The sequence below is a fragment of the Staurois parvus genome, unplaced genomic scaffold (genome assembly GCF_062004578.1).
Source record: "Staurois parvus isolate SC_StPar_1 unplaced genomic scaffold, SC_StPar_1.0 ptg001058l, whole genome shotgun sequence".
Lineage (NCBI taxonomy): Eukaryota > Metazoa > Chordata > Amphibia > Anura > Ranidae > Staurois > Staurois parvus.
The window spans coordinates 431928-448594 of NW_028318854.1; the positions used below are offsets into that span (position 1 = coordinate 431928).

Genomic DNA, 16667 nt, shown 5'->3' on the forward strand with positions numbered 1-16667 from the left:
CAAAAGTTCATCTCAATACTTTGTTATATATCCTTTGTTGGCAATGACAGAGGTCAAATGTTTCCTGTAAGTCTTCACAAGATTGGCACACACTGTTGCTGGTATGTTGGCCCATTCCTCCATGCAGATCTCCTCTAGAGCAGTGATGTTTTGGGGCTGTCGCTGGGCAACACGGACTTTCAACTCCCTCCAAAGGTTTTCTATGGGGTTGAGATCTGGAGACTGGCTAGGAACACCAGGACCTTGAAATGCTTCTTACGAAGCCACTCCTTCGTTGCCCGGGCGGTATGTTTGGGATCATTGTCATGTTGGAAGACCCAGCCACATTTCATTTTCAATGCCCTTGCTGATGGAAGGAGGTTTGCACTCAAAATCCCACTATACATGGCCCCATTCATTCTGTCCTGTACATGGATCAGTTGTCCTGGTTCCTTTGCGGAGAAACAGCCCGAAAGCATGATGTTGCCACCCCCATGCTTCACAGTAGGTATGGTGTTCTTTGGATGCAACTCAGCATTCTCTCTCCTCCAAACACGACGAGTTGTGTTTCTACCAAACAGTTCTATTTTGGTTTCATCTGACCATATGACATTCTCCCAGTCCTCTTCTGGATCATCCAAATGCTCTCTAGCAAACTTCAGACGGGCCCGGACATGTACTGGCTTAAGCAGGGGGACACGTCTGGCACTGCAGGATCTGAGTCCCTGGCTGCGTAGTGTGTTACTGATGGTAGCCTTTGTTACGTTGGTCCCAGCTCTCTACAGGTCATTCACTAGGTCCCCCCGTGTGGTCCTGGGATTTTTGCACACCGTTCTTGTGATCATTTTGACCCCACGGGGTGAGATCTTGCTTGGAGCCCCAGATTGAGGGATATTATTAGTGGTCTTGTATGTCTTCCATTTTCTAATTATTGCTCCCACAGTTGATTTGTTCAGACCAAGCTGCTTGCCTATTGCAGATTCAGTCTTCCCAGCCTGGTGCAGGTCTACAATTTTGTTTCTGGTGTCCTTCGACAGCTCTTTGGTCTTCACCATAGTGGAGTTTGGAGTGTGACTGTTTGAGGTTGTGGACAGGTGTCTTTTATACTGATAACAAGTTCAAACAGGTGCCATTGATACAGGTAATGAGTGCAGGACAGAGGAGCCTCTTAAAGAAGAAGGTACAGGTCTGTGAGAGCCAGAAATCTTGCTTGTTTTTAGGTGACCAAATACTTATTTTCCACCATAATTTGCAAATAAATTCTTTCCAAATCAGCCAATGTGATTGTCTGGATTTTTTTTTCTCATTTTGTCTCTCATAGTTGAGGTCTACCTATGATGCCAATTACAGGCCTCTCTCATCTTTTTAAGTGGGAGAACTTGCACAATTGGTGGCTGACTAAATACTTTTTTGCCCCACTGTATATTTATACTTTCAAAGTCTATAAGTCACCACAACTTGGTCCAATGTTCATCCCATTTCCCTTATAAATTTGGATATCAAGTTGCTGGCCAAAATCCTGACCACATGCCTAAATCCAAGCCTAGGTGCTTTGATTGTGAGAGATCGGGTGGGTTTCATTCCATGGAGACAGCTCGGAGAAAATATTCACTGTTTAATCCTCTTGTCACAAACATGCAAGTCAAGGAAAATTCTTAGTTTTGGATGTCAAAGAACAATTTGACTCCCTCTTATGGGATCTTTTCTTAGTACTACAACAATGGTTCGGCAAACATTTTTTGTTGTGGGTCAAATCCCTCTATTTTAATCCAACATTTTATGTACAATATGCAGTCTAAACCACTTAACATATGTTGAGGAACCAAACAGGGATGCCCACTGTCTCTGCTCCTGCTGGTTTTAGCTATTGAGCATCCGTTTAATTAGACTCCTCCCCAACATTAGTGGATTGGAGATGGTAGGTTCTCAACACAAATTCTGCTTATTTGCATTTTACATTTTGCCCTACCTCTCTAATCACATTGTGTCTTCCCAACCTTATGCAGTGTCTTTGAAAATTTGGGGATAACTATTGTCTATCCGCTAAAATCTAAGGTGTTTAAATCCCAACTCCAAGAAACCTAAAATCCTCCCTTGCAGGGGGGCTGCACATGCCCTGAAAGGTTCAACTGCTTGTTTACATCTGGGGGATGTAAATGCACCTGATCCTGATATCTTCCCCCATGCTCCAGTGGTCAACTGTTCCTTGGCATCCTCATGTCCAGTGTGGGGCTAAGGTCCCTGCATCAGTATTCATGACCTCCAAAGACCTTAGACTGCTGGAGCATAGGGAAGAGGTTGTAGGACTGGTCTAGCAACACAAGAGGAGGGTTTTTAGGCTTCCTGGAATTCAATTTTATTGTCTCTTGACCCCCTCACCCTGTCAGATATGCAGAGCACATTTCCCTTTCAATAGTTTTTTGCTAAACTCCCTTATCTGTACATCTTTTTAATAAGTACTTATAATACTCTAAATAGTTGGGTATAATTGGGCCTGGTAAGGACACCTACAAGACCTTCTGAAATCCTAGAACAAATATAATGTTTCCTGCATGCGAAAAATAGCAGGAATAAGATGTCACAGTTACGTAAATATTTTTCATCATGCAAGAGCCCAACATGTGGCCTGTTCTACATTTCTCTCTTTGATAAGATGCCAGGAGTGTCACAACCAGTGCTGTTACGTGCTAAATGTTTTGGAGGCCTGGGATTATCTCACATCTCAAAATAATACTATGCTCCACAGATAGAACAAAGTTCACTCTGGAATGCTACCCATGATGTCCCACTATGAGTGTCCATTGAAGCTTATCTTGATAGCCTAGTGAACATTACAAATCTCTTGTGGCTACCACCCACTGACGTTCTCATGTCTCTAACCCCACCTTCGCCCCACCCTTTGAAATTGTGGGATGATGTTAAATTTTCTAGTGGTCTCATATCTCCCCATTCCCCTTTACTGTCCATTGTAGGGAACCTCATGTTTATTTTTGGATTTGTTAATACTGCTGCCTTTCGCAATCTGATTAATTGCAGCATAACAACAATTTCCTGACTATCAAACTCCACCAGTATGAAATCATTACACACTAAAGACCTAAACCAGAAAACTCAAATCATACTATACCTCTGATCCCCACAGCTCAGGAAATGTCTCCTTGTATTCCCAACAATTACAAACCTTTCACTCATCTTCACTTCCATATGTTTCTAAATGGGAGGCAGACTTGAGGAATGTAGTGACTGCCAATGACTCAAGGTGGGCTTCCACCACCAAAATGTCCCAGCACAGCTTCAGCCCCAAAACAAAACTTTAAACTTCTCACAAGATGGAACTTGGCACAGATTAGGATCTCCAGGGACTTACCCACCTACACATCTACCTGCTTTAGAGCTTTCCAAATGGTTGGCACTTTTGCCTACATTTGGTGGGAGCATTCAGTTGTGAAGTCCAACTGGACTAAGGTATACTGAAAAATGCTCATGGTCATGGGCTCTCACGATGGAAAAACAGCACATACACATTTATGGAGCACTCAGCAGTATTCAGAAGATACTTTACCCTGTGATTAGTCAGATTGGGCCTACATGTTCAGCACTACACTAAAGTCGGATGCTTGCTTTGCCTTTAGCAACAAAAACTCATATGTCCAACATAAAAAGTTACATTATATATGGTAAAGTGGAAGTAAACCTTATTTTTCATGTATTATCTACAGCACGGGTGTCAAACTGGCAGGCCTCCAGCTGTTGCCAAAGTACAAGTCCCATGAGGCATTGCAAGATTGACAGTTACAAGTCTGACTCCCAAAGGCAGAGGCATGATGGGACTTGTAGTTTCACAACAGCTGGAGGGCCGCCAGTTTGACACCCCTGATCTACAGGTAAGCCTTTAATAAGGCTTACCTGTGGGTACTGTATATATCTCCTAAACATGTACTGTTTAAGAGATATTTACTGTAGCAGCATTGTTGCCATCCATTGAGAGAGCCATGTAGTGGCCGAAACGCCCGCAAGCATGCACAGGAATTATGTCATTGGTGTCTCGGGCTGTCAAACGGCCACAGCCCGCAAACCTGGAAGGAAGATGCATACTAGCACATTATGCTCTTATCTTGCAGGGAGGTTTGTTTAAGATTTTTTTTTTTTTTAGCGCAGCTGAACAAAAAAATGCTAAGATTTATTATGGTATAGGAAACATTTGGAGAAATTACGCAACACCCTATAAAATGTACGTTTTGTTTGGAATTCCTCCTGAAAAGTGGCAGTACACTTCTTGCTATATGAGTTTGCCCAAGCATTTCTGTGCTTCTTAGCTCTATACCTGCAGTGTAAATCCCAGGCATTGCTGCCTCTGGATGCTAGCCTCAGGGGAGTTTGAGTGGGATTTGTTGATGTGTCTGCTGTGCTGCTCACTGTTCTCCTTGCTGCAGGCTCTGATATGAGGAACCAAAGCCCTGCTTACACCAAAATGGCTGCCTCCACAGAGAGACATGGTGCAGAACACAATGTGGGCAATACTGGTGACTAGTTCTTTGCCCTCTTCCTGCCTGTTTGGGCTCAACGTCCAGAGTTCAGTTCCTCTTTAAGCAACTGGAGAGCTGGTAATATGTATAGCTATGCTAGTAAAAGCTTCAGTACATCAGTTGTTTATTAGGTGGAATGTTGAGACAAACAGAGGGCTAATCCACACCTCCTATGTGGCATTTGTAGTGTTCTATTGCTAGCTATAACTACATACAAATTCATATTAGCCATGACCCGCTACAGGAGGGTATGGGCCAACTGTCACATCACACTTAATACTTGTTGTAGTCGGCCACTTACATATCAACATCATCATAGTCATCATCGTCATCATCATCAGAGCAGAAACTGCAATATAAAAGTCAGTGTTAAATAACAGCCTCTTCTACTTGCTAAATGGACATCTTTGTGTTATATAAAAGGAAAGTAATGCTAGGAGGAATATGGGGACATCATTTCTGGGATGCCTGGTCATGGATCTAAGTCTGGAATCTTGTTTTGTTAACCACTGCTGGCAGGTAAATATTTAAATTTAAATATATTTTTTTTTCTAACAAGTACAATACAATCTAAGACATTGGTTCATGTGCGTGTGCCAGTGTGTTGAGATGGACCAGTGTAGCAGTTAGGTGCTAGCAGGGCTTTTTTTTCTCAGAGAATAGGTGCAGAACTCCCACCTTCTGAGGCACCCCTGGTATCTGCCCCCTACTTACCTCGGAGAACCGTCCCTTGGTTCCACCCCCTACCCACCTCCCAGTACCGCCCCTTTTGGAGATTACACAAAATGATACCAAGTATCATATTCTGGTGCTAAATAAATTGTATGGCATTTGTTAATGTGCCCTTGATAACGTCATCTATGATGAAATGTGCCAGGCGGAGCCTGAGGCCGTCGCGGTGTGATGGATTTGGTAAAATGCCTATTTCGTTTCCTATTGAATATATATATATATACGCTATTTCTATAAGTTTTATAAATATTTACTTTTATACTTTAATACATATGTTGTGTGAATATTTTCTGCCTGCTGGGCTTTGTGGTACTATAAGAAATCCTTGCTTAAGAAATGTCTGCTCACACACACAGACCCCATCCCACCGTGTGATTTGGGAAACAAAGGAATGTTTTTCTTCTCTATGAGATAAGGCCTGGAAGAAGATCACACCTATACCATGACGGAGATTGTTTTCATGTGGAAATGACCAATCAAAGACTAATATAATGCTTATGCTGTTGTCACATGACTCTTGCATCATTCTGCATATATAAGTTCACTTTTTCATTATAATAAACTAGAAGTATTCATAGACTGAACTTGTGTGTCAGCGTGAGTCCCTTCCAATGTGCGCACATTTCAAAGCTAGCGTCATAAATTAGGACAGGAACAGATAAGCACTGGACGATTTCAGTCCGTGACTAAAGCAATTGGTGCCGAAACCCGGGAACTGAGTAATGAACCTGCAGCTTGCCGACATGAAAAGGGCATTAGCTGTCAGTCAAACTGGACAGGCCGGAGATTGATCACCTCTGGAGCATGGTAAGATATATTTTGCTATCTTACCATTGCTTATCCTGTCTTTGTTGTTGATTCATACCTGTGCCTAGTACGGCTGCTAAAGGTCACTAAAGGCAGGTAACCTTGCTTGCCCGGAGTTTATTTAAATATACCTGCATGTGCTTATCTGTTACCTGGGTCTCTGTTGTGTGTTTTTATGTATCAGTCTTGAGGTGGAAGAGGAGTGGACCTACTGAGGGTTTTGACACATAATTTCTCTGGATGTGTAGTAACCTTGTGTGTTGACCACAAGAGAGGAGGTGTCGGGTTACGCGTCACTTTAGTGTGGCAGCGTGGTGCCTTAGCCATTTTTGGGGCTAGGAAGATTTACTCAGTGATCTGTAGTCATAGCCCACCAAGATAGACTGCTATGTTATGTCCTAAATGTGTATCTGTGAGTTAATGTTTGCCATTCATAACAGAAGGTTGGGGTTTGTTAAGGGTTAAGGAAAGTTTGGACAGCAGCCTGTGAAGTGTCTTAGATTTCTGTTAGGAAGGACCAGAGACAGGAGGAGATGGGTCAGACGCTGATAAGACCCCTAGAAAGGAATGTTAGCACGTGACCTGGTTGCACAGAGGGAGGGGGAGCAGTATGTTAAGGGATTAGTTAAGTTAGTGAAAGTATGTGGAATCACAGATAAGGTAGGTCGTTTACAGCCAAAAGAATGGCGAAAAAAAAAAAAAAAAAAAGAAGAGAAGAAAGATGTCTTAGTTGACAAAAAAGAATTTTGCTGAAGACAGCAAGAAGCTTGGTATAATGTAGCCAAAGTTATCCACAAAGAGTAGTGGACAGAACAGGTATTGCTACAGGGAAAAAAAAAAAAAAGAAAAGAAAAAACTGTTTATGTGTACCATTAATGTGTTAAATATTGAAAAGGATTACTGGCATGTCATATTGTGAAGAGGTGTGAAGGAAGTGAAGCAGTTAAAAAGTTATCTAAAGTAGCGAAAGTTTGTAAGCTGAAGGTCAGGACTGGCATAAATCATTGTAGGAACAGAGAGGAATTTTATGTGATAAAGGTTTGCTGAACGTGACAGAAGTTTGGTACAAAACTGTAAAAGCGTTGCATAAAGGATAGTTGGAAGAAATTCAAGAAAAAGGCGATTGTATAATGTATGTGTATCACAAAATTGTAATTGGAAGTGTGCTAAAACCACCGCCCTATGTTGGAATGTGGGGTGGAGGAGGGGAGGGACAGCCCTGCCCTTCATCTAACGCCCACTTTATGCCCGCCACCCCAGCCCTGCCCAGTACACTTCCTGATGGCAGCCATCTTGCTGCTCCTGCTTTGTCCCTTCCTGCCCAGCCCAGTACACTTCCTGATGGCAGCCATCTTGCTGCACCTGCTTTGTCCCTTCCTGCCCAGCCCAGTACACTTCCTGATGGCAGCCATCTTGCTGCACCTGCTTTGTCCCTTCCTGCCCAGCCCAGTACACTTCCTGGAGGCGGCCATATTGGTACACCAAATTAGACAACTGGAAGGCCAACGCCTCGAGTAAGCCGCCTCTACCCAGTGTGTCCGGTCTTACAAGTCAATGGTACATTCTACGTAGCACCGGATGTGCTGAGCAGAATCCCAAGTTGTCTATGGTCCACAGGACCCGAAGATATTGGACGTTTAAAAGATACCCCCAATTATGGTGGAACTGAAGCCTGGAGCTCCCCTACCCAGGAAACCACAGTACCCACTGAAGCCAGCGCAATCTAAGGCCATTTCGAAGCAGGTCAAGTCCCTTGTGGCAAATGGTGCACTCATACCTTGTACCTCTCCATGTAATACACTTTTGTTCCCGATAAAAAAAGAAGACACCCAAAGGAGAACCAGAGAAGTACAGGATGGTACAGGACCTCCGAGCAGTGAATGAAGCCACTGTCTTAGAGACAGCTATCGTTCCAAATCCCCACACTTTACTCACAGGGGTACCTCCAACAGCAAAGTATTTCACCGTGGTGGACCTGGCAAATGCATTCTCCAGCGTTCCCTTGTATCCTCCCTGTAGATACTTCTTCGTTTTTATCCATGTGGGGCAGCAATACACTTGGGCAGTTATGCCACAAGGGGGCGCAAAATTCCCTGAGCCAGTTTGCCAAAGCCATGACCACCATACTGGGCACGTGGCAAAAGGAACATTCGGCAGTGGTCCTTCTTCAATATGTGGATGACTTTCTCCTCTGTGCTGATGACCTGCCCACGGCTAAAGAAGCCTCGGAGAGTTTACTATGTTATTTGGCACACCAAGGCTGTAAGGCCTCTAAACCGAAGTTGCAATGGTGCTCTACAACAGTCGTATTCTTGGGCCACTGCCTCTCACATTGAACAAGGCATCTTACGGAGGAAAGAGTTAAGGCCATCCAGAACTTGCCACTCCCTTTAGGCCAGAAGCCACTCCATGCCTTTCTTGGCCTCATATCCTACTGTAGGTCATGGATTCCTGATGTTTCTTGGTTTATGCAACCACTCTACGATGCTCTCAAGTCTGAGCCCTTCCATCTGTCCGAAGAGGCCGACTCCAACTTTTTTTTGGCTCTAAAACGCTTATTTTCTTCAGCCCCAGCCCTGGTTCTACCAGACTACGAGAAACCTTTCAAACTGTTCATGTCTGAACGCCAAGGCCATGGCACAGGAGTATTGGCCCAGTCCCACGGAGACTGCCTACGATCCGTAGGCTACTACTCATGCCGTTTAGACCCAGTGGCTAGAGGAGCACTCTTGTGTCTGCGTGCAGTTTTCGCTGCTCCAGCTCTGCTGGATAAGACCTCTGATATCGTACTGGGACATGAACTTGTTCTTCTGGCGCCGCATGACATTGCTGCCATTCTAAACCAAGTCCAACCTAAACATTTGTCCACAACGAGGCATCTTAGACTACAGTGTTCCCTCCAACTTCCTGATAACGTCACTCTCCTACGTTGCCAAACCCTGAATCCGGCTACTCTCCTCCCAATTGCTGAGGGGGGTAATGAAGGTAATGAAGAAAGTGGAGAGGATGATGGAGCCACTGAGCCTCATAATTGTCTTGAAGTGATGAAAATGGAAACCTTCCATCTCCCCACAGTGAGTGAAACACCTCTGCAGGATCCAGACTTCACTTTCTTTGTTGATGGTTCCAGATATGCAGATGAAGGAGGCAAATATTACACAGGGTTTGCGGTCACTACTGCAGACACAGTCCTACAGGCAAAAGCCCTATCGCCAGCAATATCTGCACAGGGAGCTGAACTTCAAGCACTTACAACAGCATGCCAGATGGCGGAAGGAAAAAGGGCCAATATCTACACAGACTCCAGATACGCCTTTGGGGTGGCCCATGACTTTGGACCCACATGGAAGGCAAGAGGATTTATGACTGCGGCAGGTACGTCCATAAGACATGGAGCAGCCATTGGACGACTGCTGGAAGCACTCCTTCTACCCATTCAAGTGGCTATTCTGAAGGTAAAAGTTCATGGGAAATTAAACTCCTCAGAAGCCAAAGGCAATAATCTGGCAGATTTGGTGACAAAACGAGCGGCCATGGGACCACCAGAAATGGAAGGAGAGGTGACCGGAAAGTGGGAACCAATATTCACCTTACAGACATTACCTGTGGACAGAAGCTACCTCAAGGAACTCCAAGAAGCAGCAAGTCCAGAAGAAAAAGAAAGCTGGAGACGGAGAGGAGCTATTCTCAAAGACGGTCTGTTTGAGTGCAACAAGAGGCTTTGTTTACCCAAGAATATGTTTCCAGCTGTAGTCCAGTGGGCACACGGAGCAGCCCATCTGTCAAAGAGCCTCATGAACTCTCTCATCAACAAGTACTATATAGCGCCTGGAATCACCACATTGACGAACAATTTTTGCAGAACATGTGCCATCTGTGCAAAGTGCAATCCGGGACGCACAGAGAAGACACCACAGAAACACTTGGCCAAACCCCTATACCCTTTTCATAGGATACAAATTGATCATATCCAGATGCCAAAGAGTGGGCGGTTGAGTACACCCTAGTGGTGTTGGACATGTTTTCCAGTTGGCCAGAGGCCTTCGCAGTTGTTTTAGCAGTCATGTTAGTTACAGCAAAGAAACTCCTCACTGAGGTTGTATGCAGATATGGGCTTCCAGAGGTGATAGAGAGTGACCAGGGCCCCGCTTTCAAAGCTTCAGTAACCAAAGAAATATGGGCGGCATTAGGAGTCACTCTGGCGTTCCATACCCCCATCACCTCCAAAGTAGTGGGAAAATAGAAAGAATGCTAAAAAATGGCCCAAGAGACTGGCATGAGTTGGCCAGACAGTCTGCTTATTGCCCTATTTAGTGTCAGATACACACCAAGAGAGAACACTCCCTATCCCCTTATGAGATTTTGTTTAGCTCAGCCCCCAGATTTGGTTTTTATTTTCCACAACAGTTGCAATTACAATCTGATGTGTTAACTGATTATGTGACTGTATTATCACGTGAATTAACCCGTATCCATGTCCAAGTGTTTTCTCCATTCCAGATTCTGAGTCAGATACAGGAACTCACAGCCTATTACCTGGAGATTGGGTATTAGTAAAGATATTTATGAGGAAACATTCCCTTGAGCCAAGATATGATGGTCCCTTCCAAGTTCTGCTGACCACAGCCCCTTCTGACAAGGTGGCCGGGAAGAACACTTGGATACACGCCTCCCACTGCAAGAAAGTCCCAAACCCTGAGGGAAAGGCGTCATCTACACCATGACAACTATGTTGTATATCCTTTTTCTAATGAGTCTGACAGAGGCTCAACAGGTGGATATCACTGAAATAGGTGACACCACTATATTTTGGTACAACTCATCCAACACTCATGTAGCTATTTTCACCTTTGATTTCTGTAGTATAGATCCCATGTGGTGCTATGACCATAATCTATATGATCTTGACACAACGAGCGTGTTCCGATAGTAGTGACCAGTTATACATATATGTCATGGATGATTACTGGGGACCAAAAGATTAGAACCAGATTGGAAGGGATTTGGACTGGTGAGTATGCTCTTGCAAAGGCCATTATGCCTCTCCACATCCTAGCAGAAAATACCCCTGACCCAACGCCTGGCCGTAGGAGGAAGCGAAAAGCTCCTTCTGGCAGTTTTGACCCACATGTGTATATAGATGCCATTGGAGTCCCAAGGGGGGTGTCTAATAAATTTAAAGCCAAAGACCAAGTAAAGCAGGCTTCGAATCCCTGATTCCCATGATAACTGTTAATAAAAATGTAGATTAGATACATTACATATACTACAACCAACAGAGGTTTGTGAATTATACCAGGGATGCCCTTCAAGGAATCGTTGACCAGTTAGCCCCTACATCCTACATGACATTCCAGAATAGAATGGCTCTGGACATGATTTTAGCAGACAAAGGAGGTGTCTATAAAATGATAGAAGGAACCAGAACATGTTGTACATATATTCCTGACAATACTGGCCTGAATGGTAAGGTTACTCTGTCTATAAAGAAATTGGAAGATCTGTCAGTTGAGTTGAAAAAGAATTCAGGGATCACAGACTTGTGGGAGCAATATTTCAGTTGGAAGAGTGGGTGGCAAAAGATACTTGTCCAAATAGGGGTAACTGTATTAATAATTCTGATTCTCCTGTCCCTGGTTGTATGCTGTGTTATACCATGTGTGAGGAAATTGATGAGCAAAGCTGTAGACAACAAAACACCTACCTTCCTGAACCAGGAGCAAGAGGATCCCCACATGATAGATGAAGAAAAACCTTATACCCTATTACGGTCCCTCTCCGCCAACAGTAATCTCACAATTTTGTAGGGATAGCATCTGACTTCCTTATGTACAAAGTCTGTGGCAAGGGAGGTGATGAAATAGTCATCACCTGTCTAACGTACAGCATAAAAGAGTTCCAAGGTACATAAGGACAGATGAGCTAGGTCTTATAGGGACAGAGTAAAAATAGTCATTTTAAGAGGGGACTGTGATGGATTTGGTAAAATGCCTATTTCGTTTCCTATTGAATATATATATATATATATATATATATATATATATATATACGCTATTTCTATAAGTTTTATAAATATTTACTTTTATACTTTAATACATATGTTGTGTGAATATTTTCTGCCTGCTGGGCTTTGTGGTACTATAAGAAATCCTTGCTTAAGAAATGTCTGCTCACACACACAGACCCCCTCCCACCGTGTGATTTGGGAAACAAAGGAATGTTTTTCTTCTCTATGAGATAAGGCCTGGAAGAAGATCACACCTATACCATGACGGAGATTGTTTTCGTGTGGAAATGACCAATCAAATATAATGCTTATGCTGTTGTCACATGACTCTTGCATCATTCTGCATATATAAGTTTACTTTTTCATTATAATAAACTAGAAGTATTCATAGACTGAACTTGTGTGTCAGCGCGAGTCCCTTCCAATGTGCGCACATTTCAAAGCTAGCGTCATAAATTAGGACAGGAACAGATAAGCACTGGACGATTTCAGTCCGTGACTAAAGCAGCGGTAATGCATGTGTGCGCTAGTTCTGAGAAATTTTGGGATGTGTAGTTCTATGAGACACCTGTATACACGGCTTGCATGTGAGTGTTTTTAACCTTTTTAACATTAAATTTGTACCGGATTTACTCTATTGGAGTGTCTTTCTCTTGTATGCCATCTATTGATCCTATCCACATGAATGGGAGATGACCCGATGGAGGTGATCAAGTTTGTTGGCGACCACTTCTAGATTGTTATGCGAACGCTGTTTTCGACTTCTCTCATGAGGGTCACAGTCTCTCTGGTAAGCCTCAGAGTGGTTGGTAAAACACATGTGGTGGCTTAGATTTAGACTACATTGAACCTGTGAAGAGGATTGCTTCTGTACCTGTCCCTTAATGTATTTGGTGGCAGTCACTTCAAAGGATATTTTGACTTTCATTTATTTTGTATATCATGAATGTTAAGTTGGTTTATTAATGTATTAATGCTAACAAGAAAAGCAGTCAAATTGCTCCCCCACCCCCAGCAACAAGGGACCCCATTACAGAAACAATAGATCCTCACAGCAACAATAAAACCCTCCATCAGCAATTGATCAACCAGCAACAATAGACCCAACACAACAATAGACCCCACCCCAGCAACAATAGACCCCTTACCCAGTCACAATGGGCCCCCCACAACAAAATACCACCCCAGAAACCAAAGATCAACCCTAGCAGCAACAACAGATCTCCCAACAACCATCATCAATAGACCCTCCAGCAGCCAGCAACAATAGACCTCTCCCTCATTAGTAGAGCCTTCTCAGCAACAATTGACCCCCCTAGCAACAATAGGTCTCCTATCAGCAACAAGAGACCTCCCCAGCAACACTAAACCCTCATACAAAAATAGATCTCTACAAGTGACAATAGATCCCCCAGCAGTAAATATCAATAGACCCTCCAGCGTGCTCCAGCACCCCTTGCCATTACAGTACACACATCCAGTGCTGGAGGTGCCGGAACTGCATTCCCCCCGAAAAAAAATTATATTGCCTCTGTTGTAGTAGCGGAGCTGTGATTGTGTTTTGTTTTGGTTTTTTTGCCTACTCTGAGTTTTGCAGCTACAGGTCTGCCTGTCTCCCCCTGTCTTTCCATCCAATCTCTATAACATAGTGGGTGGAGATGGTAGAGCCTGAGCTGGCCCTGTATACCGCCTCAGCCAATCCCTGGTCAGGAAAGTGACCAGCAGGGGACAGAGAGGTATATAGGAACTGGAGCAGAGAGTAGCAGGATTCTTCATCTGCTGGAGATTGACCAAGCCTGGAAGTGCTGTTAGACCTTCCAATGCTTAGGAGGAGCCTTAAGAGGTTTTGGATGATTCTAGCTCACCAAGGAGCTGAAGGATCAACAGGAACACCGGGGAAACATCTAAATAGGATCTTCCTGTGTCACCTTGTGTCAGAGTCGGCTGAAGTGAAGGAGACCTTCAAACTGCCTGGATCACAGTGAGTAGGCCTCAAAGGAATCCTGAGAGAAAGACTGTTGTCTGTACACCCCTTCTTGTCAGAGGGACTGTTTCAGACATTCTGCTAGGACTGCGCCATTGGAGGAAGCCTCCCTGTGCTGAGCTATCACCACCATTTGTGCAGAAAACTACATTTTACTTCAGTTAACTGTTTCAAGAAAGTGTCCTCATTTAAATTGTTTAGTTCTGGGCAGCCCAAAGCTTTTCCCAATCTCTATCCCAGTTCTACAAAACAAAAAATACTGTCTGAGGACTGAATGGGATTTGATGCACCTAGCTGAAAATACCCTGTGCCTGGCTGCTTGCTTCATTAAGAGATCAGAACCTGGGTTAACAGTGGAACCAACCAGAAGCAAGCTTACACCCCATGTGGGATAACATAAGCTATAGTCCTCATATATATTTATACAGTATTATATACTGTACAATTTAAGATACATATTTTGTTGGCTCTGAGAGCCCCCTCCTCTTGGTATGTGTTATTTGGGGTAGCCTGGGTGCCCTGTTTTTAGTATATTTATCCTGCAAAATGTATTAAATCTCACCCTTACCTTATTTAATGATCCAGCTATTTGAGACTGCAAAAGATCAGTGCTTTTATGTTACACAATTAAAAGTGACTGACTGGCCTCCAACAATGGATGGCAGACGTATATAATATTCCATCTAATGAAGGTCTTTACACCTACAGAGGCTGCCCAGTGAAATTTCATAAAATATGGGACAGCTGGCTAGGCAAGACTTTACAATGTGTGGATCCAGTGTTCTAATGCCTGTTTTCCTTACACAAGGTAGAGATAGTATCTAATTTCCACAGTTAGATAACCAAAATTATCTTTATATACCCCCATTTTGAGATGCTAATGTTGGATTTACATTCAGGTTGTGGTAATGATAACCCACGAAGCTACATACAGTGGGATCGTGTGGACACGTTAGTTTTCCTTTTCCCCCACCCACATCTGTAGTTCAATGTTTTTTTTAAATTGCCAGTTATGTAATTTGCATCTAAGGTCCTGACTGCTAACATAACCAGGACAAAGTCAACTTTATTGTGATATGTGTATAATAACACTTCACAGTTGAGTGTTTTATGATATGCTATATTTCTTCAGACAACATTATGACATAATATGACATTCTTATCTTCTGTATCTATGCAACTGTAATCATACACGTCTGTACTTGTATATATATATACAACCACTATAAAATTTGTTTTATTGGAAAAAGTGGCTGACCGGTGGGGTATAATAGGGCAACAAATTATGTGTAGCAAATAGTTCAGGACTGAGCATCAAAATAAATGCACATATTTTAAGACGTTGTCTTTTATGAATTTACTGTAAATTAAATTTTAAAAAATAAAAAAAAGTATGCTTGAATCCTAATGAAGTAGCACCTGAAAAGTGCCAACAACCATGCTCTCAATTACCTAAAATTCTTTAAAAAAAAGCTGCCCTCTTCTAACTTACCTTATGTATGGAGGTGGGCTTTGAGGTGCCTGAGGGCCCAATTCTGGATCAGCCTGCAAGAAAAAAAGAGATAAGGCTAAAGCAGCTGTTCCAGTAGAAGTAATGTCCCAAGAAAATGATGATCACTCTCGTTTTCTAGTCTATATTAATAGGAAAGATTAGTAAAAGGGCAAACCTGTTCTCCAAGTCTCAGTTGTCCACCCACAAAAAAACAGTACACACTGGTGGGTTGGATCTCATATTGGGCGTCTATATTTTGGGGGGGAAAGATCTATCAAATTACCAACAAACCTTTTAGTTAAAGTGTATGTTAACTCTCACCTTTTAAAACAACCCGCTCAGTTTAAATTAGAAATAAAAGGTAAAACATTTGTGTATGGAAATACAAAAAAAAAAATTATAAATACCTTCCCCCCCCCCTTTTTTTTAATAACTAATCACATTCTCTCTAAGCTCCTTATGTAGCTGAGAATGGAGAGTGGGGGGGAGAGAAGCAGCAGCAGCAGCACACTGATCTTCACAGTGAATGGCTGTGCCAGGAGGCGTCAGAAGAAGTCTGATCATTGGAGGAGCAAAGGCTGAGTTCCCAGCATAGCTAGGGAGGCATGTGCTCTCATGACTAGTGTGGTCAGTTTTTAATGAGAAAGCACAGGGCTTGGCAGGAACACCAGGGATTTCATGGAAAGGAAGCAATACAAAAAGAACAGGATACTTTTTCATACAACTACATGGTACTACAGGCACATATTAGGAATATGAAATGTTGTGTTTACATATTCTTTAAGTTCTGGCCATTTTCAGTGCTCTTAGGCAAACTACTGTCAAAAAAAAAAGATGTGAAGCTGGGCACTGCCATGAAGCACATGATTCAATGAAAAAAAAAATTAAATTAAAAAACAATGTACAGCGAGGATGAGCAACATGGAAAATATGTAAATCATTTAAGTAACATGTTTTATTGATACCTTAAGCTGGCCATAGATGGTTCGAATCTTGGCCAGTTCAACAGGGACTGGCTGAGATTCGATCTATGTATGGGCAGGCTCATTGGACCCAAGTCTGTGTTCTTCCGGCAGGAACGGCTCCCTCTGGGAGAACTCAATAGCTCCACGGGAGGGATTCCCCCATCAACACTGACTG

At 43.1% G+C, this 16667-nt stretch overlaps 1 protein-coding gene across 2 annotated transcripts in view; it reads right to left on the minus strand.

Moving 5' to 3' along the window:
- The window catches only part of MAP4K1 (mitogen-activated protein kinase kinase kinase kinase 1), a 115117-nt gene that overhangs the window by 22106 nt on the left and 76344 nt on the right, over window positions 1-16667 (minus strand). For both annotated transcript variants that reach the window (XM_089658195.1, XM_089658194.1), the window contains exons 15-16: window positions 15528-15580; window positions 4807-4854 (exon numbers count right to left, since the gene is read on the minus strand). In XM_089658195.1, coding sequence (XP_089514321.1) covers window positions 4807-4854; window positions 15528-15580 — 101 coding nt within the window. The remainder of the gene's footprint in view (window positions 1-4806; window positions 4855-15527; window positions 15581-16667) is intronic.